At 38.8% G+C, this 27,820-nt stretch overlaps 1 protein-coding gene across 2 annotated transcripts in view; it reads right to left on the bottom strand.

The window, feature by feature from the left end:
- Positions 1-27,820, bottom strand: part of cadm2b (cell adhesion molecule 2b) — a 162,215-nt gene that overhangs the window by 15,383 nt on the left and 119,012 nt on the right. For both annotated transcript variants that reach the window (XM_067595222.1, XM_067595221.1), the window contains 5 exons: positions 22,807-22,956; positions 10,306-10,458; positions 9,354-9,491; positions 535-693; positions 148-238 (listed from right to left, as the gene is read on the bottom strand). In XM_067595222.1, coding sequence (XP_067451323.1) covers positions 148-238; positions 535-693; positions 9,354-9,491; positions 10,306-10,458; positions 22,807-22,956 — 691 coding nt within the window. The remainder of the gene's footprint in view (positions 1-147; positions 239-534; positions 694-9,353; positions 9,492-10,305; positions 10,459-22,806; positions 22,957-27,820) is intronic.

Consider the following 27,820-nt stretch of genomic DNA (forward strand, 5'->3'; position numbering starts at 1 on the left):
GATATTACTTTCTCGGTTTATTTTGCTGCAGTACTGCAGTATTACTCTTCAAAATTACATTCTGTAATGAAGAGGAATTGCATTTCAAGTCCAATTTCTTCATATTGTCATGCCAGTAATCAACACTGAATTGACGTTGATACTTACATTGGGTTGCCTATGGAAACACACTCCAATTTGAAGTATTGCCCTTCCTGTGGAATAATCAGCGAATGTGAGATCTCCAGATGGGGAGCATCTGTGAAGAAGAGACGAAAAAATCCAAAATTATGACAGCACTGTAGGCTTTAATTCGAACACTGACGAAGTACAACAGTAGTTAGCTCTTTACCCATTGGGCAGCTCTTAGCTCTAGCCCATATCCCTGTTCTGCTTTGGTACTAATCCCTTACCTGCAAACTAATCCGGCACTAATCCTGAGCCGATGCAAAGCTAAACCTGCAGACATAAATGTAATCTCAATTCTAGTATTTCTTCTCAATGCTAATCTTAAACCTAATCCAGCTTTGCAAAGGTATGTATAACTGCACTCACAGTGGACCTCCAGGACCTCAGTTGTCATGTAGGGGTTGGACAGAGACACATGCTCCACGCTGCAGGTATAGGCGACTCCATCGTCTCGTTGGTCCACGTGGAACTGGAGGCTACTCCTCACTGTGAATGATTTTCCTGTGGCATTCACCTCCTTAGTGCCTGTAGAGCATCAGAAAATGAACAGGGGTAAAATGTACTTCAATTACTATGATTGGGGAACAGTTCTGGCATTTGTGCAAGCAGTTCATGCAAAAAATAATTTTTGAAAAAGAACCTGAGAAAAACAGAAATCAGCTAGCATGTTAACTAAAACGTGAGGAACATGAAATTTTATTTCAAGTTGTTTTTCTGACATAGACAGCTGCAGTGTTGTTGTTTTTCTCTGCATCTCCTTTGAGGGAGAGAATCCTTGGCCTTTGAAAGTCAAGTCAAAGTAGAGTGAATAGTGAGGGGAGAGCAGTGAGCGTTGACTCGGTTGGTTGGGTGTGTTTGCTCCTTCAGGACCATCGCTCAAACATCCCAGTCAACACAAACAGGCACATGTTCCCCCGGCAGTGTGGAGAGGATTTCCGTAGTTGTAGTCACACCTTTCTTTTCTGCTCTCTCCTTTGTCTTAGTTTCATGCCCAAACATTCACTCTTTTCACAGCTACAGATCCTGAATTTTCTTTCTATTCTCCCAGCCCTGTTATTTTGTCTTCATTTAGAGATGCTTCTTAACTGGAAACACTTCTTTGTAGTTCTCTGTCTTTTCGTGTCAACGGTTTGTGTGGTAGCATCACTTTGCTCTGGCACAGATGTACAAGGCTACTGCCTCTGAACAAAGCAAAAAGGACAAAGGCATTTACCTGACAGTGGTCTCATAAGGACTTTTCACTGGAGACTTTTCACTACAACCTTCACCTCGTCTGGACTTTGTGCCATCCAGTGCAAACCTGAGTCAATCAATACATATGTATGTACTCACTCCACTCCTTCATTCACAAATACACTCACAGACACACACATGTAGCACATCTCTGTTCTATTAAATACTAACAGCCCATTGCAATGAAACCCAGATCACCCATATCATCATCATTTTGGGCAGATCTGTTCCATTTGTTCCACTCCACGGATTCTCTTTGATGTTGTCATGTGCAAAGGGATTAATATTTTATTGGACTTTCCAGTGGAAGTACTATTACTACTACAATTGCCACAACTATACTGCTACTACCTATATTCCTCTTGCTATTAAGGTTGGCATTCAAAAGTAATTGTCCGAAATTCACTGTATTGTGTGTTCTACAAAGATTTAAGAGTGTCAGATTTCTATGAAAATGTTCTAGCATACAAAAGATCAAAAGTCTGAGTGTTGTGAAGTTGTTGTGAAGTGAAGTTGTTTAATTTTGATGTATTTAAGCTTGCTAGCTTTTTCTAAAAGGAAGTGGCTATTGGTACCGAGTCCTCCATTTCAATAGTCTATTTATTGTTGGTACGGAATTATTACGCAGGCACATTGGTATTGATTGGGCAAGATCATGTGATCAAATTCAAATTGTTTTAAAATGGAGAGAGGTTTTTGCTTGCAGGTGATACGACAGTCTTTCGCACGGTTAAAAAGATTAAGTTTAGGCACAAAAACCACTCTGTTATGGTTGTGGAAAACAGTAAAACAGTAAAATGCTGTAAAAGTGTCCCATTTAACAGAATTAAAATGCATGACATGACGGCCAAAATGTCTGGCAAAAATGTCCTGTTTAATGGCACTAAAATGTCTGATGTGACGGTAAAAAATGTCCAGTTAGTGGTCTACAAGAGGTCTGGTAATAAATTCTGGAAACCCATGCGGAAACCAGTCTGGACCAACAGGCTGTGGACTAGCTGGTGCTTTTCTAAAAAGCTTGACTTTTTTTTCGTTTTTAAGCTTTCTATTGTGGGATACAATTATGTACTAGTACTAAGTAGTACCAGGAAGAAGAAGATATAGATAATAACTACAAGAGGAGGAGGAAGAAAACAAAATCACCATTTTACATCTAACCTCACTGGCCTACAGGACATAACACTCATAGATAAATTCTTCGAAAAGAAGATAATTTTGACAGAAAACTATGAGCATTACATATCGTTTGAGCAAACAGGAAAGTCAAATGCTTTGCATTTTTCCCTGAAGTTCAAAAGGGCAGAAAGGAAGTGTCTCCATGGTGTCAAACACAAATCTCTCCAGCTTTTCCTCTCATTCGTCAAGTTGCCTGAAGCATCAGATCTGCCACAGAGAAGCTGTCAGTCTGTTTCAAGGTGGCTGCTAGCATCGCCAGAGAGCATGCAGAGGCAGCTTTCGTAAGAATGTGAACGTGCCCAGGTGCACCTGCTTTGAACCAAAACCCCAAGAGCCAAAGCAAATCTACAGTCAGGCAACTGGGGGCGCTCTTGTAGTCACCACCTGTGCATCCGCTTTACAAGTAGGAGCCTCAGTGGCAGGATATGATTATATCAGAAATTTAAGTGCAGGCATATAATAGTTCCATAAGGGTAATGTTAGGGTATGGTTTGGGTGACTTAAATGTTGGCTTCCCTTCAGATTAATTATTAATGTTCAGTGGGTCAAGCTGTCATCAGCCTTGAAGGAATAAGTGCATAATAATTAGAGCCTTTGTTTATTTCATGAAGGCATCAGAGGCATACTCTAATAGCAGCATGTTCATTTTTTAGACTTGCAACAACTTCAAACTGTGCCTCTTTTAACACCAGAATCTCCTGCTCAGCACAGTTTGCAACCTACTGCCTGCTGACCAATAATTACAGGCTAAAATGTTTTGAAAAAATTCCTGTTTTTCTTTTCTTCTTTTTCTTTATTCTGTGACCAAATTCCTCAATTAATTTGCTTGTCAAAAGCTCTTTAAGTATAAACTCATATTCATGAGAAAAATGTTTTTTTGCCTCATTTAGCAGTTGTCAGGGTCTTTAATTTTACATTGGACCTTTTTTTATCATTAATGAACATTCTTGCACATTTAGAATTGTGATGTTTGGTAGTTGGAGGGTACAGAGGCATAAGGAATGTGCTAATAACTGCTCTGCTGGCAGATCCATAGTTGGGTTCCTGTGTGAAATGGCAATCCTAGTTTATTTTCTGCCAGTCTGAATCACTGTGGTCATTGGTAGTACAATGCTTAAAGATCCCCTCCAGACATAAAAATACTTTGCTTGGAATAATAATTTGTGCCTAATATGTTTTATCCACAAAGAAAGTTCAATTACGTTGTTAAAATCCTTAAAATGACACATAGTCCTTCTCCCTCATTGAAAAGTCCAGAATCTATGAATATGCACATGTTTTTCATTTCAAAATTTTAACTGGTGGATGCAAAATGTCTCCTTCTTCACGCAAAAGTCATTTCCCAGTACATGCCTTAAACTCAGATTTACAGTCAGCAAAGGGAAACTTTCTCCCTCCAGCAGATTAATTAGAAAACAGTCTTCTAGTACACACAAGGCAAGAGAATAACTCTTATTATTTATAATTTCATATTTCATGTGAATAAAAAAGGAATTAAAAGCTTATAAAAATGTTCTGGCTCAAAAAGTTACTTACATTTTTTTTTTTTGTCAATATTGTGACATTTCTTCACAACACAGGTTTCCATCTATCTGTACTGTACTGTACTGTATTTGCAGCACACAACTTGGCTGACTAGTGTTGCCAGGATAACACTGTTTCAAACATGTGTTGTCCAAGTGCTGTTGTAAGTTTAGATCTCAGTTAACATTGTTACAAATGGCTGAGAACGTGAGATCACCGACTACTGAAGCTTAGCGAAAGTTCAATCAGGAAGACTATCTTCATGCTTACTATTTATTTACTCTCTCTCTCTCTCTTCCAACTCAGCTCACTGAGGGTGTACACTCCTTCAGTTAATCCAATTAGATTTTTACCACAACCTTTGTAAGCCAATCATCTCAAGCGGTCAAACATTTAAAACTCTTCTCTACTCCGTTCACCTCCTCGCTTTCATCAGATCCAGCGTCCATGGCTCTTTAAGCTGAGCTCATCAGAAGTCCTGCTCCATATCTTCTAGAGAAGTTAAAATTTTACAAGCTGAAAGCAAGTTTTATCTTACATTTGGGCACCAGATGATGAAGAGCTGCCTGCTCACTCTGATGTTACATTACATTACAACGCTATAACACGCTGCATCTCACACCCATGAATTAACACTCATACATATGCATGCAGTTGTAGCCATCAGGGAAAAGAGGAGCTGAGAAGGGAGTCAGAGAATCAATAAAGGATGTGTAAAAAAATAATGCTAATTTGAAACGAAGTGTGTTTTTATCAATGAATTGTTCAGTTTTCGACTGTCAGTCATCAACAGTTGTCAAATACATGTAAATTAGTTTGATGAAAATAGCCAGGCAAAACATATGAGTTGTGCTACTGTAGTTAATCAAAACATGGTGGTGAAATTTCAACTATATAAGACCAATGACCTTTTGAATAATAAACTCCGCATTAATGTGCCTGAGCAGGTGGTTAGCAGCAAAGAAGCACCACAGGGAACTGTACTTTCACCTTTTCTCTTCACTCTGTATACCTCAGACTTCTAATACAACTCTGAGTCCTGCCATCTGCAGAAATTTTCAGATGATTCTGCAGTTGTGAGGTGCGTCAGTGGTAGTCAGGAGACTGAGTACAGGGAACTGGTTGACCGCTTTGTGGCATAGTTTTGGAACAACTCCCTCCTTTTAAATGTGACCAAGATAAAGGAGATGGCTGTGGATTTTAGGAAGACTAAGACTATGCTAAACACTATTTCCATCCTAGGAGAAGAGGTGGAGGTAGTGGAGGGCTACAGATACCTTGAACGTTCACCTTGACAACAGACTGGACTAGAAATGTAAAACTGAGGCTGTCTACAGGAAGGGACAGAGCAGACTCTACTTCTTGAAGAAGCAGCTTAAGTCCTTTAATGTGTGCAGCAAGATGTTGCTTCTACCAGTCTGTTGTGGCGAGTGTAATTTTCTTTGCAGCCATCTGTTGGGATAGCAGCATCAGAACCGGCGACTTTAAGAAACTGAACAAACTGATAAAGAAAGCAGGCTCTGCACTGGGGACTGCTCTGGAGCCCAAAGAGGTGGCTGTGGAGAGATTCTCTCCATAACCATTGTGCAACATCCTTCTCTCCGAGAGATGGATGTTGGATGCCATCTACAATGACTCCCTCTGTGCCGAAAGGGGAGACTCCTCCACTGAGTGGCAATGCACCATTGACATTTTACATTTAATTTGCACATTAATAGCAATATCTTGCCTTAAAGTTTAAAATTCTGTTTTTATTCTACTTATTTTTATTTAGTATAGTATTTTTTGTATATATACATAATATTTTTGGTAATTCAGACACACACCTCATTGTGTGTGTTTTTGTAAGTTATGTGTGATTTTTGTGTTTTTTGTCATTTATGCGATAGCTGCTGTAACACTGAAATTTCCCTTTAGGGATAAATAAGGTGCTCTATCTATCTAAATGTAAGGAGCTTGCTGTATTCATTTAAGTTATGGTTCAAAGTAAAGTTAAATAAAAATCAAAGGTTTCTTGTGTTTTAAAACATTAGTTTTGGATGGAAGCACAGAGGTCCAAATGTGTTTCAGATACAGCATGAAGGCTAGTTGTCTGATGACATGAAGCACTGATTTGCATATGAAAATGTTTACCACAGCTCACACTCTTTACTACAGTATGCTGTGTATGGGAAACACTGTGAACATCAGACCTCTTTAGTTTAAAGACACATATAGTGCAAACATGAATCAGCTGTACCAATTTGTTTCCAGACTCTTTGGGGGTAAACATGTTTTTTTTCCCACTGATGGGAGAAAGTTGCCACATGTTGCTGTTCGCATTTGACAATTAAAAGTTGCAACAAAGTCAACATGTTGGAGATATGTGAGCAATCAGCAAGCAGCAAGGAGCAAGAGAAGTGTACAACTTAGGGGTGTAAAATTGTTGTAAATCAAAAAGAAAGTTTCTGATTTTTCATCTTTGCTCTGCTTGCTCTTACAGAACAGGAAGCAAGCCAAATTCAAAATGAAGGAGCACACCAACATAAAGATAATAATAAAAATATATTGTCTGCATTCAAATGTCTTGATATCTTTCCTAACTCTGAATATAAAATTAATTGTCATGTGGAAGCTGTTAAGTATCTGAGTGTTCCTTTATGCCACTGTGAAAGGAATATATAGGCCACTTTATGTATGCAAAGAGAGTGACAGTGGGTGGATTTTTTCCTCAATAGATTACAATTTGAAGCTCAGCTGTCATTCAGCGACACAAATAATGACTCTATACTCTGGAAACAAATTATTTGACACCGGATGACAGCTGCATTTTGAGGTTTGTAATGCTGTGTGCTTCTAATATAAATTGTTGAAAAACAAATCATCAGAGCATGAAATAAATATGACATGCTTTTGCTATTACACCTGCTGTCATCTTGGAGCTTTGTAGACTGGTCCCCCGGTGGGGATAGAATTGACTGACAGGAGACACCGGTGGCAATGATCTACCACAGAAGAACCAATGGCAAAACATGCTGCTCCCAGCACATACTCGCTAAAGAAAGCTTTAAAGCAGCACCTAGAAAAGATTTGGATACGGAGCACTGATTGACATTCCCCTTCTTTGACACTTTGACATGGAAATGAAGTTTTTAAGTCAAACCCTCCAGTCTCTGCTTTGTTCTTTATCTCTCTTTGACTTGGAGATGCATCGCACCAGGTCTGTTTGCCCAAGCGGCTTAATAAAACCCATCGTATGCAGGTAAAACTAATAAAAGCACATTTGTATACATGACACCAGTTTGGGGCAGACTTGGGGCTCATGATCTTTTTTAGTGATATGAATTTCACACATCATACATCAGTGCCATTTCATACACCAAATATAAACGCGGGGAATCATTCTTTTGTTTTAATTTTCCTTTATACATTCTTTGATGCTTGCTGATCTGGGAATGTGGTAAAGGTATTACATTTTTTTTATTGTTATCCACTAGAGATGGGAATTGGAGCCATGTGCAAAGTTATGGCACGCCTTGAACACCCCTTTAGCTTTTGACTTTCCATATGTTAAAATATAAAGTTTTAAAGATGGATTTTGATATATATATCAAAACATAAAGCAAAAAAAATAAAAAATAAAAAGATCATCTCAATGCCTCTTGAGATGGACAGCAAACCTTGTTGTGATGATGTGCGCTAGCTCTCCACTGGCCTTTCAGGAATCTACGTGCATGTCATTTCAACAAGAAAATTTCATATCCCAGCCCCTCTCCCATCAATCATCATGCCATGTTGGGCAGACACAGACAGAACCACCAAGAAAAAGCTCTCGGGTGCAAATCTTCAATAAAGAGCAACTGTCACACTGAGTCTCCACAGCAGGCTCTATTACATTAAAGAGCTCCACACAGCTTACCTCTGCCATCAAATTGAGGAAAAACATTCCATTCCTATTTTTTTTAATGTTTTTGTCTTTTTTGGTGCTTTTTTTAAACAGCAGGAATAAGACAGCGATAAAAGCTGAAAAAATACAAAGAGCAGAGCTTCACACAGTTTGGGAAGAGGTTTACAAGAAAGTGAAAGCTTGTAAGACACACTATGTGAAACCACAGAAAACTTCTGTTCGTTTAGTGCGATCAGCACACATTACACTGCACCATCTGCTGCCTAATACATTGTCTCTGTCAGTGTTTTTTTTTTTCAGACTGGGTGAAGCAAGTTATGTGGCCTCTCTGAGTTTTCATTCTTGTGTGTTCTTGTATCCTCCTTGACTCATAATCGCAGCTATTCAAAAAAAGAAAAGAAAAAACAATCAGTTAGAGCCACCTGGGGATAGGATGGATGGTTACATGGCTGACAAGAACGAATGTGAAGCCCAGCAAGATCAACCCATCACATTCAAACAGCACTAAGGTCTGTAGTACAGAGGATTTCACACCGTGGGATAAATTAACCCCCGTGTGTCTTTTTCATTGAACACACAACATGAAACATACAGCCATGCTCAGAAAAATGTTGTGCTCATGTTCATAAGAGGCTCTTCCCCTCTAAGACGGTTATGGAGGGATGGCATAACTACAAAACATGGGTTCTTCACCGTAACTACTGCCTAGAAATACTGGCAAGTGTTAAAATGATTGGTGAGTTTTGTTGATTAGTTGGTCCAATCAACAAAAGCAGAAATGTCAAACATTTGCTGGTTGCAGCCCCTAAAATGTGAGTATTTCATGATTTTCTTTGTTTTATCTGATTGTTAATCAAATATCTTTGGGTTTTGGACTGTTGATCACACAAAATAAGCCAGAGCAACAGAGCAAGCCCTGGACTTGACATTCTCGTTTTTGATAATCACCTTTAGTATTGCATGACTGATTTGTGTTTCTATTAATCCACTAGCTGAGTACACCAGGAATCATTACTTTAGTCCCGCTAACAGTGAAAACAGAATGCAGTGCAGAACTTCTTGTTGATGTACACTTCACTTTATAATTAGAATCAATAAAAGACACTCCTATATGTCTTCCCCTCAGTCAGAAGCGTGGATGGCTCCGCCACGGTCCAGCAACATTTGGACAGCTTCCAACGACAGCAATGCTGGCTGTAAGCCAGGCGAATCATGGCAACGCTAAACCTCGGCCAGTGGAACAATGCATGAATATGGGCACAAAGGAATGCAGCAGCTGAATGACTTGACAGTAATGATGTCTCCAAGAGGGTACAAGTGGTAACAGAGGATATGATGCTCTGTGAAATCCACACCACACGCTTACCTTGGACTTCCTTGTCATTTCTGAACCACCGGATGTTGGCTGCTGGTTTGCTGCCCAATGTGGTGCATGTCAGGGTGATTAAGTCCCCCTCCAGAGCAGGCTTGGTGAATCCTGTAATCTCCGGCCGTCCTGGCACTCCTGTGGGGAATGTAAATATAATGCAATGACTCATTTATATATAACATATTGAATGCACGTATATGAAGATTTGAGTATAACACAAGAGGATGATACATTCTGTATCCCTCTGACAATGAAAAAAATATTTATTGATTGGCGTCAACTCATTTTCAGATATTACCTGCTTCTTCTCTCAGTCACAATATCATGTTTACCATTTACTGTATTTATATTTTCTTCAGAATTCGTTTTTTAAGTCAGGGAAAAGGGAATAATAAAGATGATTACTCCAAATTACATGGGGAAATAAATACACTGAGATGCAATATCCATCCTAAATTTGTTGTTTATCATATAAAGTAAATTAAAAAAACAATCCCTAAATGTATTTTTCAGGATTACTGTAGCTACTTTCTTGCTGTTTGGCTGTGAGATGCCTGATGAAGGTCAACTCACTGAAATATCTAAATAAATGTACTCAAAGTGTTGACATTGTGTGGGAGTTGACTTTTACTTGCTGTCTGCATATCCTTCAACACACCTGTCTGGCTTACACAGGTGTGAAAAGATTCTTATTGAGTTTTAGTGGCTGTCCAGCCTGGCAGAAAATTGAATACAGTAACACGGCTTGCAAACTTACTTTTCATCCTATATTCTAGTAGACAAGGGTATTTAATGCAGCCATGTAATTTTCCTACAATGTAAGAAGTGCCTGGTGAAGAAAAACAACTGAATATAATTCTAAATGCGCAGGTATTCAAGCTGTCAGAACATGACGAATTAGCCACATGTAATTGGTCTGTGAAGACTGGGCCAAAATGGACGTGCTCACCCAGAACAGTGAGAAAGGCCTTGGTGGTCTTGACAGGCATGGTGAAGAGCGAGCAGGTGTACTGGCCCTCGTCTGACAGGCTGACGTCACTAATTCTGATGGTGAGCTCCTGCCATGAGGCTCGCACCAGCTCAATTCTGTTGTCCCTCAGGGCTGCAGAGTGAAGGAGGACACACAGAATCACAAAGAGCACAGAAAGAAAAAAATACAGAAAACAGAGTCACCGCTGGACAAATTCACGCTGATTTCTGTGATGGTAATTAAGTATCATTTGTAATTAACATTACCTTTACCAGAACAATGCATTGTGCTTTTAGTTATTTAGTTGTCAGATGCTGCAAACACATGCTGTGGTCAAAGGTTTGAAACATTTTCTTCCTATTTGCATTCTGGGCCAACTTTGTGATTCACAGTCAATGTGAATACAGAAAGCATCAGCAGGATGCACTGAAGCGTAGCAGCAGAAAAAGCTTAAAGTCTCAGATTACAATATTTATTTAAGTAATCACTTATATTCCAGGTATTGATTTACACTCACTCGGACACTTTTAGCAGCTAGCTCTGACATTTCTTAAAAATCTTACCCTGGCCTTACACAGAACCACTTAACCTGCAGTTACAGTGAAAAAAAAAAGGAAAAAAAAAAGAAATACATAAAAATACACAAGTTCTAACAAGACTTTAAGTAGTGCAGACAACATCTGGGTAATAATAGTGATTCGATTCACTATTTATTAATTTTCAGTGGTATTGTACTGGGTTAATCGTATTATAATAACAAATGTTGTGGTTGTATTTGTACACATCACAAATTTGTATTTGTATTGTACAAATTTGAAGCAAATTGTGATTAAAAACTAACATTATTAAAGGTTTTACTTGATATGCAAATGCAATACTTTTTTTTTAATGTAATAATGTAACACATAACAATTACATACAATTACTATATCAATATTGGAAACATATTTTTGTTAATATTGTGATATTGATTTCTGCCAATCACTACTACAACTAAGCAATGCTACTAGTAATTTTTAAAAAAAATAGCTGCTGTTACTACAACTACATAACAATTCAACTACTATGAAAAATACTTATATGAATATTATATATGATAATATAATAGTCACTGTCAACATTCATGAAACATAGCTTGAAATGAAAGCTTTTCATGTTTTCTTTAGATACTGGACACCTTCATCACTGTTAATTCAGATGTGACTACACACTCGTAAACTTGGGAAAACCATGCAGCTGAGCTGAAAAAGGTCACCTCGCATCTGTTATTGCTTAAACAATTTCAAATTCAGAATCACCTGCTCCTACAAGCAACCAACCACAGAGGGCAGGAAAGAAAGTGCTCTTCACTGAATAAATTACACATTCTTAATCCTCACACTCCCTTTAGGCCTGGCTAGCTCTCTCCTTGGACCGCTCTTTCATCTGAAGTAATTTGAACTCTATTGGATTGTACTACACAGGGCAAATCTGGCAAAATGCAGCAGAAGTAGGTGCGGATGTAAGGATTGAGAAGGTGAGAAGTAAGGATTTAATCAACGAGGCCAATGTAAAGTGGCGCCCTATCAGATGCAGAAGACATCTCTATGAAAATCATTAATCACCAGCTCTGTTCCTATTTGATTTTAGCGATAAACATACACTGCAGACATGTGATACACAGTTAAATTAGACTGGCTGAAATGGTTATTAGATTTACACAGACATAAGTCATTATCAACGACGCTGTTCTTTGGCTTCAATTACACCATATGATTTGATGATCATTATCCTATGATCACATATATGCTAAAAAGAGGAAAAAAAAAGATTGGCTATTATTGATGGCCCCTAAGAAGTTTCTGATTAGAGACTCTTTGTTATCCAAGAATAAAGAGTAGCGTAAATAAAAACAATCTTCCAGCCAGAATTAAAATTTAATAACAAGCTGTGCCATTAGAGAGCCAGCTTATTATGTGCTACGGGGCTTAATACAAACATTTGATAGTCTTACTGAAGAAAACCGCATCCTGAAACAAAGCTGCCTGATGTTCTTTGTAGTTGAGCATCCTCACTACAGTGCCTAAAATTGCCTAGAGGCTCTGGCAGAATACAGCAAACCCTTTGGTGGATGGATGCATTGGAGAGGTGATGGGGTCTAGGCAAACATCGTGCAGGAACTCATAAGATATAGAAGTACAGGCTGGGAGGATCAAAGCTTTGGACAAGATGACATACTGTACTTCCCCTGGCCCTTATTCCTCTATCTCTGCAACGCACAGAGAAAAGACAAAGACAGAGAAACAGGCTGACTTTTATTCTTTTTAACCCCCTGTTACTTAAAACACAAACACTGAGATGCTGATAAATGTTCTTTTTTCTATGGAAGGATTTGTTACAGGAAAACTGACAACTTATGGCTAAAGTGAGTTTCCAACCAAAATCTGTAAAACGTGCAAAATTTGTAGTTTGTTCTGACAGAAAAAAGATTTTAAAAAATCCATAATAATATCCATAGAAACTTCCCAAACTACTGGTGCATAATGCACTTGTTTGCTGTCCATCCATATGGTTAGTCTGATCCAAACAATCATTGTTTTGTCAAAATATGGCCATGTATGTTGCTTCTGTGTTGCACCGTTGCCTTCTCTGGAGCTCAAAAGTAGCTTGAACACCAGGGGCCTGATTTATAAAACCATGTGCAGGATTCACGTCATAAGGTGGCGTACGGACAAAACACAGAAAGTGCTTAAGCACAAAAATATTCTGATTTATAACACAGTGCGCACGCATGTCCTATGCCGGTTTCCCTTTATAAATCACAATTAACTCGAAACTTGCCGCACATGAGAGAGCGTCTTGGCCCACCCTTGTAACGCCCATAGTTGCCTATAAATAGTCAGTGAAACGCCCCAAATTAATATTGATTCAGACCAACTGCATGAAGACAACCATGGCAAACACCAACGGAAAGGCTAGAAAAAGAAATGTCACACAGTGTGAAATTGAAGTTCTTGTTGGGGACGTCGAGGCAAGAAAAAATATATTGTTTGGTGGACTCAGTGTGGGCATTACAAACGCCAAACAGGCTTTAGAGTGGCAGCATGGGGAAGACACAGTGAATGCTGCCTGCTCAGAAGGCCGGATCCGAAATAAAATAGAAGTGGTCTGACATAAAAGTAGAATGTTTGTGCCACTGGCAGGGGAAAGGGGACACCGGAGCTCAGCCCCCTTTATGAGTGACTTGTAGGGGGACACAGATATGGAAGACGCACCGGATGACCCAGGTACCTTATTTGTATTCCTTTGTTTGAAAAGAGTGTAAACCTAATGCATACGAGTTGTGTTTAAACATTTGTTTACACAAATAAATGAGACATTTTCCATTGTTTTTAGTCGCTGCGTGTTCCAGCGGGCTGTGTGCCCAGTCCTGCCGTCTCCACTGCACCTCGTGCATCTCAACCCTCCGGTGGCCGTGTCCTCACAGATCCTTGCCATAGAGTTAAAAGAAATAAGACTTGTTTTATGTGACACATCTATGATCTTTGCAGCTTGTATTATTTTACTATTTTACTATTAATAACTGCACACTATATACTGTGTAGCCTAAAATTTAAACCTGTTGGCTGCCTCTCTCATCCAGAATACATTTTACATTTTTCTTCTTTTGTAAATTCATTTTTTTTAAATATTATTTTAGGATTAGTTAATTTTTGTGTATTTCTTGTGAAGGACTGTTGCGCACCACAGCAACACCAAGGCAAATTCCTAGTATGTGCTTCCCTGTATGTACTTGGCAATAAACTCAATTCTGATTCTGATTAGCTGTACACTGAAAGATCTACTTAATAAATACTGTTATGTTTATCCATACATTGTGTTTTAAGTGACCCATCACATCCACACGCTGGTGCAAGGCAGCTGAGTTTGGCTCAAATGCCTGTGAGGGTTGAGGGGAACTTCTACAACAAGAGATATCTCCATTTTTATTTATTATTCTAAATCATATTTTTTGTGTGTGTGCACTCCAGGGAGTATTGATCAAACAGGTGTTTGTTTATTCATTTCAAGAATGGGTTTTAGTTGTTTTTGCATATTAACTCTTAACATAATAGGTGAGAGGTAATATTTCATTTTATTTTACAAAATGGTATCAATTTCAAACCATTTCTCGCATGTCATCTTTCTGCCACTGAAGTCACAGTCCCTCATTTCTCCAGTTTATGTGCGTATGCATGAGTCAGAGTTTCTGAGGAGGACTGTACATTGTTCTGTCAAGTTTGTTTTTTTATAAATCCAATAGTTTGCTTAGAAAGTGGCGTATTCCTTCTTTTGTATATACGCAACTGTTATAAATGAGGCCCCAGAGAATTATATCACGCTTCATGAATGTTTTTAGTAATTTCTTCTTTAGCTTTGTTCTTTGTGAGGAATGAAACTACCAACTTTTAAAAATGCCTTTTAACACTGTCTGATACTCAAAGGATGTGGAGTATCATTTAAAATACCAAAATAGCACAGCACATTTTCTATATCTTCTGAACAATATAACATTACCATCAAAACAGAACTAAATCTAAATGTGAGTTGCTGAAATATTGATTTAGACAGATAGTTTGAACCCATGTAGTGGCTGAGAACAACTTACAGTTAAACAAAAGATGGACTTGACTGATGCGTTTTTGTTAGACAGCCACTGGCACTACACAGCACATAGGCCAATGATATATTGATAGAATGAGATATACAAAGGTTTGAATAACCCAAAGACAAGTGTTATCTATTACTCAAACAGCATATGGCCAGGAAACCATACTACTAGAATCCAATCCAGGCTAGAGGCCCAGACTGTGGGCAGATCCGTCACAATCAGACCCAAATGCCAGCGGCTGACAAAGCTTTTTTCCAGGTGCTTTAGGAAATCAATGTGATGAAAAGGTTCATTTCCCCCAAACCCTAGATAGCTCCTGTGCTGTTCATTCTGCTTAGGAGGAAGCATAAATCTGCACCCTGACCTTGTATATGCTACAGCCTTGCAGCATGGCAGCTTAATGCGCAGTACATCTCCTGTGATGGAGGCCTTACCAAGGCTGTCTCAAATCAGTAAAACTGACACCCCGATTCCCCTCAGGGCAAGGGATACTGTTGCTACTGCCCTTTGATGCAAAGTAATGTTTGCCTTGTTTCCTTGACAGTCCTTTGCACCACCAACCATGACAGTAGCAGACCAATCTGAGGTCTCCTGGGAAAACTGTAGTTTGTCAGATTCAGTTTTAGCAACCTAGGCCAATTTTGCTTAGTTATCTGAATGTACTGTGTCCAAGACCCAGTTCCAACATATGAAACTGCTGTTAAAATCACTTATTACAGTGTGTGCTGTTTTCATGTGTAAGAGAAGAGCTGACAGTTTGCCTGGTAGCTACATTATCTCTGTGCTCAGACAAATCTGGAAGCAGAGAAACTGGAAGTGCACTTATCACATGGCATTCACTTCTGCACTCCACTGAGCAGCAGACAGATGTTAACCAACGTTTCTGATCAAAAATGATGAAGTATCTCCTGACAGTCCAGTTAGAAAAGGACATTTTACATCTATCCATTAGTCTTGGAAACAAGCCGATGGCTCTCTGGTTCAGCCAAAATATGTTACATCCGCAATGCTCAGTGTCCCCATTTGGCCATTTTTGCATGGCCTGTAACCACTTTGAGCTAGTCCTGGAATGTGAAAGCACTAGCTGTCCTTCAGCGAGAACACAGGGTGCTGGCGCACCCCCCCGCTCTCCAGCCAGGGGCTCCACTCTTTGCAATTAGAGTATGTTTGCTGCTGGCTGTGCTCGCTCAGTGACTGCGATTCTGGACGTGTTCCAGGGCTAGTGGTGCAGGCAGGGGGCTCTTTCCCACCACACATGTGGCTGCAATTAAGAGAAGGAAAGGGCCTTGTTTCAGAGGGCCATTGTTACTGCCTACGCTCTCAGAGATCCCACAGAGCAGATGCTACTCAAATTGGATTCATTTTCAGCGCTTTAAGGAGGGAAGGAAACAAGGAGGAATTCTCCCAGCAGCAACACTACGTCCCCTCTTCAAGCGGTAAATAATGAGACTGAATATATTTTTGTCCATCCATTTTTCATCCCACTGACATAAGCTTGATTGTACACCGTGGGATTTTGTTCTGCCTTTGAGTCTCTCTAAATTTAATTTTTATTAAAACAAGTGCCAGTGGGGATTACATAATTCTGTTGGTTTACAATTCAGTTTACACATTTCAGAGTTTGTAAAGACATTAAAGTACAACATAACAATGACTTAGCCCATGTAAAGGGATATAAACATATTTAGGTAAAGGAATTTAAATACAACATCTTCCATATTATTCTAAAGAGCTAATATACATTATACATAAGAGCGCAGTGTGGCACAGAGCTTAGTATAGTGCATAGAAAAGCAGCTCTTCACATTAGCGATAATAGCTGAGTCTACTATATAGTGCCATAATGGTAGATTCACATTTCAATGAAGCTGGAGGTAACCCAGTACACTTAAAAGCCCATTAGTCCCTGAAGAAAGACATTAGCTGTGGCCATGAGACCCTTTCTACATTTTGTCGCCAGTAGAAACAGTCACTGATAAGTAAACAAAAGACGAAAAAACTTGTGGCTTGTCGCTTGTGAAATATTGCTCAGTATTATTTTAGTGTAAGATTCCTTTCCCAAGATATTTGATGAAAATGTGAGAAAGCGTCACTGGGAGTGCATATTTATGAAACTGACATTTCCCTTTTAGTCTTTCACAGAAAACTTTTTTTCTTTTTTTCTTTATACATATTTGTTTGTCTATATGGCTTTTTCTTCTCCCTCATACTTTTATCATTTCCCTCTGCTTATACTTCCACTACTACTACTACTACTCCTACTAGTAATAATAATAATAATAATAATAACAATAGTAATCACAGTTAAATAATAGTTCAAATCATTTTTAAACTGAGGATGGATTAACACACAGATATGTGAGACTAAGCTGAGGTAAGTGTCCACAACACTCGCTTACAACAGACCTACCGTCAAATGTTGTGTTTACTAGGATTGAGGTTTAAATGTGCTTTCATCGGTGCTCACTCCAGTAATTGCATCCTTGGTAATTATCCTTCATTCTCTTAAGCTAATGAATGTTTTAATGCTCACATTAGAGCATTAATTTACCACATAACAGCATTTTGATTACTACAAGCCAATTAAGATCAATTTTGCTTTGTGACCTTTATGATCCAGGCTGAATATCCCAATTAAATGTCATGAATGATGAACCATAAACTTCTGCTAGATGGAATTGAGATGAGGAAAAGTGATGTAAAATTTGCCACAGCATGTATACGTCTCCATATCTCCGCAACAAGCACATACTGTAGATCAAATGAGCAATTTGTTATCTACCTTTGACATGCAACCTGCAGTGGCTTCTCATTAATTGCATTATGCATATTCACCGTATCTGACAAAAGATTCTGCTTCGATCCTGCATGCCTCCAGGAATATCATTACCATTCTCTGCGGCATTGCTACTCAGGTTTTATCCTTTTCCCACAGAAGCCAAAAGAGAAGTAAATCATAATGAAGACAGCAAAGGACAGCTCTGTTCTCATTTGTCCTGCTCTGTAATAATAACTCATAACCCCAGCAACATATAAAAGGGATAATTCTACAAAAGACATATGGTCCAAATCGATTTCTTCATTGTGGCAGGCCACCACAGAGCGGCTCCCTTCAACAGTCCCCGCTAATTGGCCTAATGTATGAATGATGGTTTGGCCTGGCTATTAAGGCGATCTATCTCTGTTATCTCAGGTCTGTGGAGGTAGTGCGTAGGAATCTGTATGCTGGTCTTTGCCATAGTGTAGTCTGACGCCTCTGAGGTGGCAACAATCAACTAAGACCCAGATATACATAATGAATGAGGAGGAGTGTGCCAAGGAGCCAGCTGGCATGATATAAGAGGAGGGCTGTGTTCAGCTTTAGACAAATGTGCAGAGACAGTCCAACCCATATGGATCGGCTTAGGGAATCCAGCAAGGTTAACACTCTCTTGGAGCTCCGCAAGGTTTGACTGAATCTCGTATGGGAAAGGATGAGACAGAAGTCCTTCTTATCGTTTACACTCTCACCAATAATACATTAGGCTATTGAGCTGTCACCTGCCCACCATTTCCTTCCCACCTGCAACCACATCTCTTATCCTCCTTCCAGGTCTGTGATGAGAACTGTTATTGCTGTGTAGACATATTGTAGGTCACGACCCATAAGATGCACTGCCAGGATTACAGCTACCTACCTACTTTTAAACTAATAGTGCACCATTGTGATCGTTCTTTTATTGCATGTTGCAATTAAATTAACAGATGTTAATTGGGGTAATCTTGTTACTGATGGAGTCCTCACTGGAAAAATGATAGCATCTGTGGTAGTGTTTACATTTTTTTGGACACTTGTGGTCAAGTAAAGCAAAGGAAGAATTATTTTGCTGTTTTTGCAGTGCAAAATCTCTTAAGGAGAAGTACATCTATTCGGAAATGTGCTAAAGTTACTCTGCTTCATAAAGAAGATCCACTAGATCTTAATAATAATAAACCGATTTCTATTATTTGCACTACAGCTAAAATATTTGAGAAGTTAACTTTTTAATAAATTATCACAGTATATTCATGATCTCATTATTTTATCCCATTTCAGTCTGGTTTTCGTTGTAATTTTTCTACTACTACTGCCCTTGTAAAATTTACCAATGATGTATTCTCATCCCTAGACAAAGGTCAATTTACAGGTGCAATTTTTTATTGATTTAACCAAGGCTTTTGATTTGGGTGACCATTATCTTATTTTTGATAAACTGTATGCTATTTGTGTTTCTCAATAGGCATTATTTTGGTTTAATTCTTACCTTCATAATGGTCGTCAGTGTGGATCTTTTCATCACAATCAATCAGATTATTTAATTATTGAAAAGGGTGTATCTCAAGGATCTGTTATAGGTCCTTTACTTTTCTTTTCTTCTTTCTTCCAAAAATTTGTTCTAATTGTTTTGTGTTATATGCAGTTATATGCAAATGGCATGGTTGTATACACACCTGATTCTGATATAACCAAAATTCAAAGCTCTCTGCAATCAGAATTTTATTTTGTTCAAAAATAGTTTTTAAATAAAAGTCTCATATTAAACAAGCAGGAGTCTTTTAGCATGTTATTTGGTACTCTCCACTTATTAAAGTTGATACATTTAAATATTTGGGATTTTGGATTGATTCTGAATTTTCTTTTAGTCCTCATAATGATTTTATTAGAAATAAAATAAATGCTAGTCTCATAATATCTGTCAATTTATTGTTTTACTCTCCAAATAAAAAAACGAATAGTCCAACAGCTTTTATTTCCCATTATTGATTATGGTGATATCATATACCAGAACACCTCTGAAACATATTTTCAGCCTTTAAATGTTGTTTACAATAATATTTATAGATATGTCCTGAGGTGACCTTACTGCACGCATCATTGTTTCATGTATAATACACTTAACTGGCTACCACTTCACTCTCAGAGACATTTTCATTGGTTGCTCTTTGTTTTCAAATGCATCTACTTTAACTATCCTTTATACCTGAAACAGCTTTTAGTTCAATTCAGATCATCATACTCACTCAGACCCTTATGTGTATGTGTATGTCCTTGATGATGTTACTATGTTGATTATTTTGTGTCGTTGGATTTTTTAATTCATTATCATTATTACTTATGTATTTTCTTTTGTTTAAATGTTATTAACTTCCATGTTTTGTGCCTGAGAACCCCCTCAAAAGCGAGATGGTGCATCTCAAGTTGTTTATCCTCTAATTAAATTTGGAAACAGAATAAAGTAAAAAGCCTTCCTGAATAGAAAGGTTTTCAGGGCTTTTTTCTCTGTATCATGTTTGGTGCAAAAGATCAATTTCCACATACTTGCTGTCCTTGGTGTTACATTGGAGTACACTTATGATATTTAGTGTCTTTGAAATTCTGAAGAGACACAGAAATCCTTTTTCTCCTTGTCTCTAATAGTCTTTGGGGCTTTTTTTCATATTCTCATTTGTCAGACCTGAATTAAAATGGAACAAATTATATTCAGGCCAAAGATCAGATTTTTGTCTTATTTTACCCAGCAGCTGTCAAACTCAATTGATATAAGATGGAACTTCAGCTTTTTTTTTTTTTTCTTTTTTTACAGATGTTTCTCTTTACTTCACTATAGCTGTTCAAAGGGATTTAAAAGGTCATTTTAATACTCTTTTTCCACCCTCACTATTTTATATCAGACTCCAAACACATTCACACAAATGCCCTTATCTTTAATACCGAGCTTGAGGGAAAGAATGAGAGTAAAATAAAAAAAACTCACAGAGCGTTTTGTCTAATATAAGACAGCAAGATGTATTTTTTATCATCATTACTAGTATGTGTTGAGCATCCAGAGTTGCACATAAAAGCTGTAAATGCTGAATTCCTTTTGATTACACATGCAATCTTTGTGAGGGAAGACTGGGGGAAACTTGCATGTGCATCAAATGCTGTCATGAGGGGATTGTAGTAAGCAGAGAGGTGAACAACAGAGAAAATGGACAAAGATAACAAGTGCAAGGACAAGAAAAGATTAACTTAAACAACAGGTAAAAAACTGAGAACAACAAAATACAACATACTGGTATTAATTTAATCGTGGCAGTGACAGCAGTCTATGACCAGATGTTCATCAGAAGGAGAGAACAGCCTGCCTCGAGCTTAGCCAGCCAGTTATTGGACTGAAAGGTAGCATAAGGTTGAATCTAACATTTTTCAATGGATCCTACAAGAAGGCACAACAAACAGGAGAAGAAGGACAGTTACAACCCTCTGCCAAGCAATTAACTGGTGATTTGGCACAGTGGAGATTTCTTCCCAGGTGTCCCACCCTCTTCCTCGCATGAAGCCTGTGTTGTTCCACGCCTCCCATTTCTCCTGATGGCCTCACAGGCATCATATTAGTTGTGCCAATAAAGCTTTTCATTTGGCTATTTAAAACGAGATGGAGAGGAAGTGTTCCCACACTTAGCCCTGGCAACCTCAGCTGAGTGGACTACATTCATTTTTGTCATCCGTATTGCTCAAGAAAAGGATTCTGTCATGCAATATAAATGGCTGCCCGAGAGGGGCAAAATGGCTCATACATATTATGCTCTTCAAGCTCTCCTTACATGTTTTACAGCACCAGCATTCTGCATTTACATGTAGATAAAGATTATTGCTCTGTATTCACAGGAGATGGGAAATGTGAACAAAACAAAGTTTACTGGCTTCATTTAGGCTACATGAAATGTCCCAAAGAAAAGATTTAAATGATGCATAATGTGTTACATCTCTTCGAAGTAACAAAAAAGTGGTGGTTTTGAGTTTTTTCTGATGGAATTCGGAAATTTTCAAAATTGGAAAAATAAAAAAAATTAAAATGCCACCAATTGTACACCAAATTACACAGAAAAAATAACAATACAAAGAATGGTTTTGGTTCAATGACTTTTGCTTGAATTAAAATCCTTTGGGCACATTCACACCGTTCACACAAGAGTGTCTATTTAAGATTCAGTTAACTTTTGCTTAATTGTATTTGGGAGTAATTTCATCTAATAAAACACCTTAGACCTCATTACTAAATCCAATCACTTGCGAAGGAGAAAGTATTTCTTCAAACCAGACGGTGACTCTCTTTCTGCTAGTTCACTCTGGCGTCTCTCTCTCCCATCAATTGTTATTCAAAAGGAAAGTTCATCTTCAATCACTGAACCAATGATATTGTATTAGCAGCTACAGCATAAATGAAATGGGTAATATGCTGTGAGAAACACTGAAAGATGAACACCTCCAATCCTTACAAGACCAGTCCACTGTTATACTCCCTTTCACCCCAATTCCAATTTATCAACTCTAGACTTTTGTCACCTTTAAATTGGATTTGGCTGGTGAGAGCATATTATAATTCATTCTGGCTTGGGCCTTGTTTCATGAGGTTGCAACAGTGCACTTCCTTTACAGAGTGACATCCAAACAGCTATACAAATGTAGGGCAGCTAAAATGCTAATTAAGCCCAATCATTTCACAATCCACAGGCGTTAAAGTGTTGTAAACAACAGCGTCAGTGTTGCGTGATTACAGAAGTTCAATTCAAAAACAGTCTATTTCTGTTTAGTTTGTGCCCTGGGGCATCAATGGAGACATACTGTACATTCATTAAAGTCTGCTACAACATTAATACATTTCTCTCTTATCCTGTCTTTCTCCTCTATTCAGTCAAATTGTGTGCTCGCAGGCAGGGACAATTTTGTACATTCCAAATTTGAAAGATTAATGAAGACTCCTGTAGTAACATAATCTGGCTCAGACATCTTTATCATATCTCATCATTTTATCATTATGGCCATTATCCCCAGGAATATTACTCACCTTTCTTGTCCCCAAAGAACAGGGTCTGTTGTGCAGGGTTTGACCACTGGAGGGAAGTGTTATCATTGTAATCCACACGACAGGTCATGTTGGCTGTGCCCCCCTCCACCACCGTCACATTCTGAGTTATGGGGAACTGACCTTGGCCACCTGTGGGATTATGAGACAGAGTTTGACGTCATGGCCGTGACATGAATATATTGCTGTTTTGGACTCTTTGTTACTGTCTTTTCATTGAATCACATTAATGTACCATTCAGACCTGACACCTTTCAAAGTTAATGTTCTGTCATTGTATTGCCCAATTACATTAATGTCTTCATTACATCACACTAAACCAAAGATAGCTTAATGGGAGCCTGGTCGACATGGACTCCAGCCTTCGACAGCTGTTGGAGGAAGAAAACAGTGTTTTTTTATCCTGAAAACAATGGTAGGTTTTAGTCTCCCAGAGCGCCTTCCTCGCTGCCTTATTGCAGGGCCCTAATTGGTAGCATGGCCTAATTAGAGGTAGTCATGTTCTGCTGTAGAGTCTAGGGCTGCAGCTGGGTGGTAAATTGACACATAATCCTAGACACTGTGGGCCTTCGATCCGAGCGACTGCCCTGCTCCGAAACAGCCGCTCGTCACAGTGTGCAGAAGACATCCAAATGAGGCCTAATCACCCAGCCTTGCTGGATTTTACCTTCTTATTCCACATTTGTACTTGTCGTCTCAGCAAAGTCCCCTAATTACATTGCAGAAGCATTTCCATCCTGCCTGTGTTTTATTGAACTCTGCCAGCCTTCAGAAACAGATGTCTAAAACCAATACTCTATTGTGGGGAATTGAGAGAAGACAAAGTGTAGGCTAATATAAGCCTGACTAGACTGACCCCCTTAAAGTATCACACCAGTAAACAACAACTGTGTTAGAGCTCTTGAGTTCATACTTTGAGCAGGACATGCTGTATTTGCCTGGGTGCATTTCATTCTTCACAGGGTTATGTTTGTGTATGTTTTCTCTCGATTTTACAAGTCTGCTTTGGTGTCCTCTTGTAATGTGCCTGAATATGAAGGTGACTTTGCCTCTCCCAGGTACAGATCACCATAGGGACATTTCAACCAAGGGAGCAGCTGTCTGCCTCATTAGTCCGGGTCACATGGGGGAGCAGGGTAGGCTGGGACAGCCAAAGGTCTATGAACCTTCCTTGACCTCGATTGTCCTGATGGAGACCATTGTCAGCTAGAGGTGAAGGTGAGGCTGGCTATAAATAGTAATGGGAAAACCATTCCAACAGGGGCACATTATTTATCTGCTCATTATACCCAATCACATAACATCACATCACCAAACACGTCACCATTTCATCATGTCATCATTGCAATAATTCAAATGCAGTTGGCTTGGTGTGAGCAGTAGACCGGCAAAACCAGCTATGCATGTCATTACGTTAAAAGGGGAAATGGATATAGGCGTATTGTGTGTTGGGTACCATATTGAGGTGTTGTTGTCAGTTCCTGCACAACTTTTGACTTTTTTGTCATATCATCTCCCCCACCATCTCTCCACGATCTTTGCTGTCTCCAGTGTATACTGTTCACTATTCACAAAAATGTTATGAATGATAGTGAAATCCAAACAGTAATGAATATAAATCACAGTCCCTCGGGTTTTACTCTGGTTGGGGTATATAGGATTGCTATATCCTTATTTATATAGGAATATAATATTCTTTTCTATTTAATTATGCCTACAAGGCCAATAAAGGCTGTTCACATAATCAGACGTACGGCTGTGTCAAGAGTGTTATTTTCAAAGAAGTGTCAGTGCAGGTTTGTGTGCACTGCAGCTAACTGGGCTTCACCTAATACATTCATGAAATTCCACTGTCTTGACATTCTGTAGCAGTCTAGAGTGGCAAATGCTGTCCTTTCTGTGGAAACATAATCCCCAGCGCCAACTACAGAGTGTATTTCATTTTTTTGAGATGGTGATTGGACGGCGGCCGGCTTTACTTATACAGTACAGTGCCAGACAATATTCTAGAGAGTCACTGAACCACATACTGCTCCAAGGACGCTACACTGTGCTGTGTGACCCTGTGCTATGACCTCACTTTAAAGAAGCATATGTTCAGGTGTGTGTGTCAGAAAGGGACACTTCAAAACATATTTAACTTGTGCAAACTGGTCTATGAATTTGATTTATATAGCATATTTTGTACAAAAAGATGTGATAGCACTTGACATTACAACTAAAGAGAGGGTAATAAACAGTTTGTATCTTGTAACAACAGAGTGATACTGGGGTAATGTCATAAAAATAACAACCAGATAATATCTTGGTAATGACAGTGAGAATATTGGTAAATTTAACCTTTGTAAATGGGGAATATGGGTCAAGTAATAACATGGCAAAAATTGCCCAATACATCCATGGTACACCCACTTATTTTTCCTAATTAGACCCCTTCTAAAAATTGTGTGGGCATGTATACTGAGTAAAATCTGGCTCAACCTTTTGAAAGAAGTTACACCTTAATCACTCTTCTTTTTAATTTAAAATAGCACAACAGGTGATTTGACATGACAGAACAAAAAATGAGTTTGGTACATACAAAGGCTCATGGCGTTTGGTGACATCATACAGTCCCAGTATAGCTCTGTCCACCTTCAACCTGATCAGAAATCTAAGCAGCTAGATTAAGTGTGTGGGTGTGTGTGTGTGTGTGTGTGTGTGTGTGGGGGGGGGGTGTCTCTATGACAATAACCAAGTGATGAAAGATATTATCCTTGTATACCATGTCATTACTCAGCTGTAATACAAACTGTTATCAAAGATGCAAAACAGAGCATTTTAAACAAAGCAGCAAATGATTAGAGATACAAACAAAAGAGATAAAAGATTTAAAGCTACTGTGTGTAAGACTTGAACATTTCTGCCATAAAGGTGTCAGAATCACATAAAAATCTACATATTTGATGCTCTAACAGTGGGAAAAAGAACATACGGTGGTTGAGGAAAGACACAACAAAAGCTTCTAAGTAAAAGCAAGTTAATGTAGATTATGTTGAGCCATGGCTGTTTTTCTCCTCTAAAGTGAACCCACTGAGAGGGAACAAACAGTTCTGAGAGAAGTAATAGAGGTATGAAGGTTGTCTGCTCCACTGATGATCCGAGACAACTCAGTGAAGTGCAGTGATGAAATGAGGAATAAACCTGCACTTTTGCAATATGCCTTGGGGGAAGATGGGCCGTCTCTTAAACACAAAGCTTATCAGCTATACAGGCTAAAGAACGTCAATACTGGGCATTGCAGTATCCTTTTCTAGCGCTTAGATGTATTATAGTGAATGAGAGGGAACTACTTATTTTCAGTCAAGGCCGGCAGCAGGTTGACAGCTTGCACATATTTACAGTAGACAGCGTGCAACCTGCCTGCCATGACAGCGAATAGGTGAGGTGAGGATTGAGTAACCTGAGATATCTTGATGAAAGTAGCTGGCGCCCTCTGAAACATGAATACCATTAGAGTTTGCTTTTTCCATGCTGGCAACTCCTCTCCTTTAATCCATGAACATCATGAAGTGCTATGTAAAAGAAAAATTCAATATGTGATAAATCACATAGGCGTTTCTCTCTCTCTCTCTCTCTCTCTCTCTCTCTCTCTCTCTCTCTCTCTCCCTCCCTCTTTTTGCAATCCAACCTCCATATGGCTTCTCAGAAAGGGAGGTACAGATTAAAAACATGAAATGATGAACTGTAAACCCAAAATGAACTCATTTTTAAATTAAAATTTAAGTTAATCAATTAAATTCCAAGGTTTTTATTGTTTTGTTTTTTGTGTACATGCTTAATCAAAAATATTTCCGACATCAGCCTGCTTATGAGTCTAACTCTTAAAGCTATAATTGGTCCCTTGACAGTGCTTTCCCTTTCCACAATGTTTTTTATGACAGTCACATGGATCTGAGAGCTGCTGTTTTTATTTTTAGTGCTAAAGCAAGGAGCCCACTCCAGTAAAAGCTGAAACTGGCAATATCACTCTGAGCTGGGAGATTATTGTCCACATTCAGGTGGGCCACCAGCAAACTGATCATCAGTCACAATGTCAGCACACACGAGATTAGTCAAGTTCTTTGCTGTGCTCCACACAGTCAGAATGATGCTGACACATCTCTCCACTGTGACATTAACTTTCATACAGAATCAGGTGATGCTGCCTCATGAATCAAATATTTACCTGCGCAGCTGAAATTGAATGTAAATGTGAGAGAGGGGATAGCATCTTCATTGTAAACACAAATATTTGATGATTAGATTTTAAAGGGAAACCACAGAAACAGATGTCTGCTAGAGAGTCACAGACTAGATGTAGGTGTCTGCTCATCTTTTCTATACATGTTGGCGTGGGATGAGGTCTGTGCAGCAGGTGTAGAGTATAAATATGAATACAGATGTTCAGATGGCTGGCTGTTGAATTGCATTAACGATAAACTATTTCATCTCAACCAGACTCTCTTCACGCTGTTATCAGAATGCAGCTCAGACCGTAGCCTGATGGAATCTGAGCCTGATAGTATTAGAAGCCAAGAATATGATACTTAGGTTATTGATTTTGCGAGTCTTGTGGGTGGGTATCTAGAAAATGTGAATATGAGGAAAGAATCAGAAATCTTCATGACTGTACTTAAAGGGAGGATTAGGGGAGTTAGCTGGTGAATATAAATTGGGAGCTTTATCATTATTGATGATATGGAAATCTGTTGATTCTGTTTTGATATGATACTCATGGAAAATCCCACCATGCTGTGAAACCAGGTTTGAAAACCTGGATGATTAGAGAACCCTGCTGCATATTTAATTTCACTGACTCCTCTAATGACCGCTGATCCAGGGCGTAAGGTGAAAAATACGAGGAACATCTCTGTTGAGGAGAACAGAGAGTTAGTGGAGGAAGAATGAGCCATACCACCCCAAAAGCCTTTCTCAGTTTCAGCTGACTGCACCAAATAATGGAAAGCAGTGCCTT

Source organism: Thunnus thynnus, chromosome 7 (assembly GCF_963924715.1).
Source record: "Thunnus thynnus chromosome 7, fThuThy2.1, whole genome shotgun sequence".
Lineage (NCBI taxonomy): Eukaryota > Metazoa > Chordata > Actinopteri > Scombriformes > Scombridae > Thunnus > Thunnus thynnus.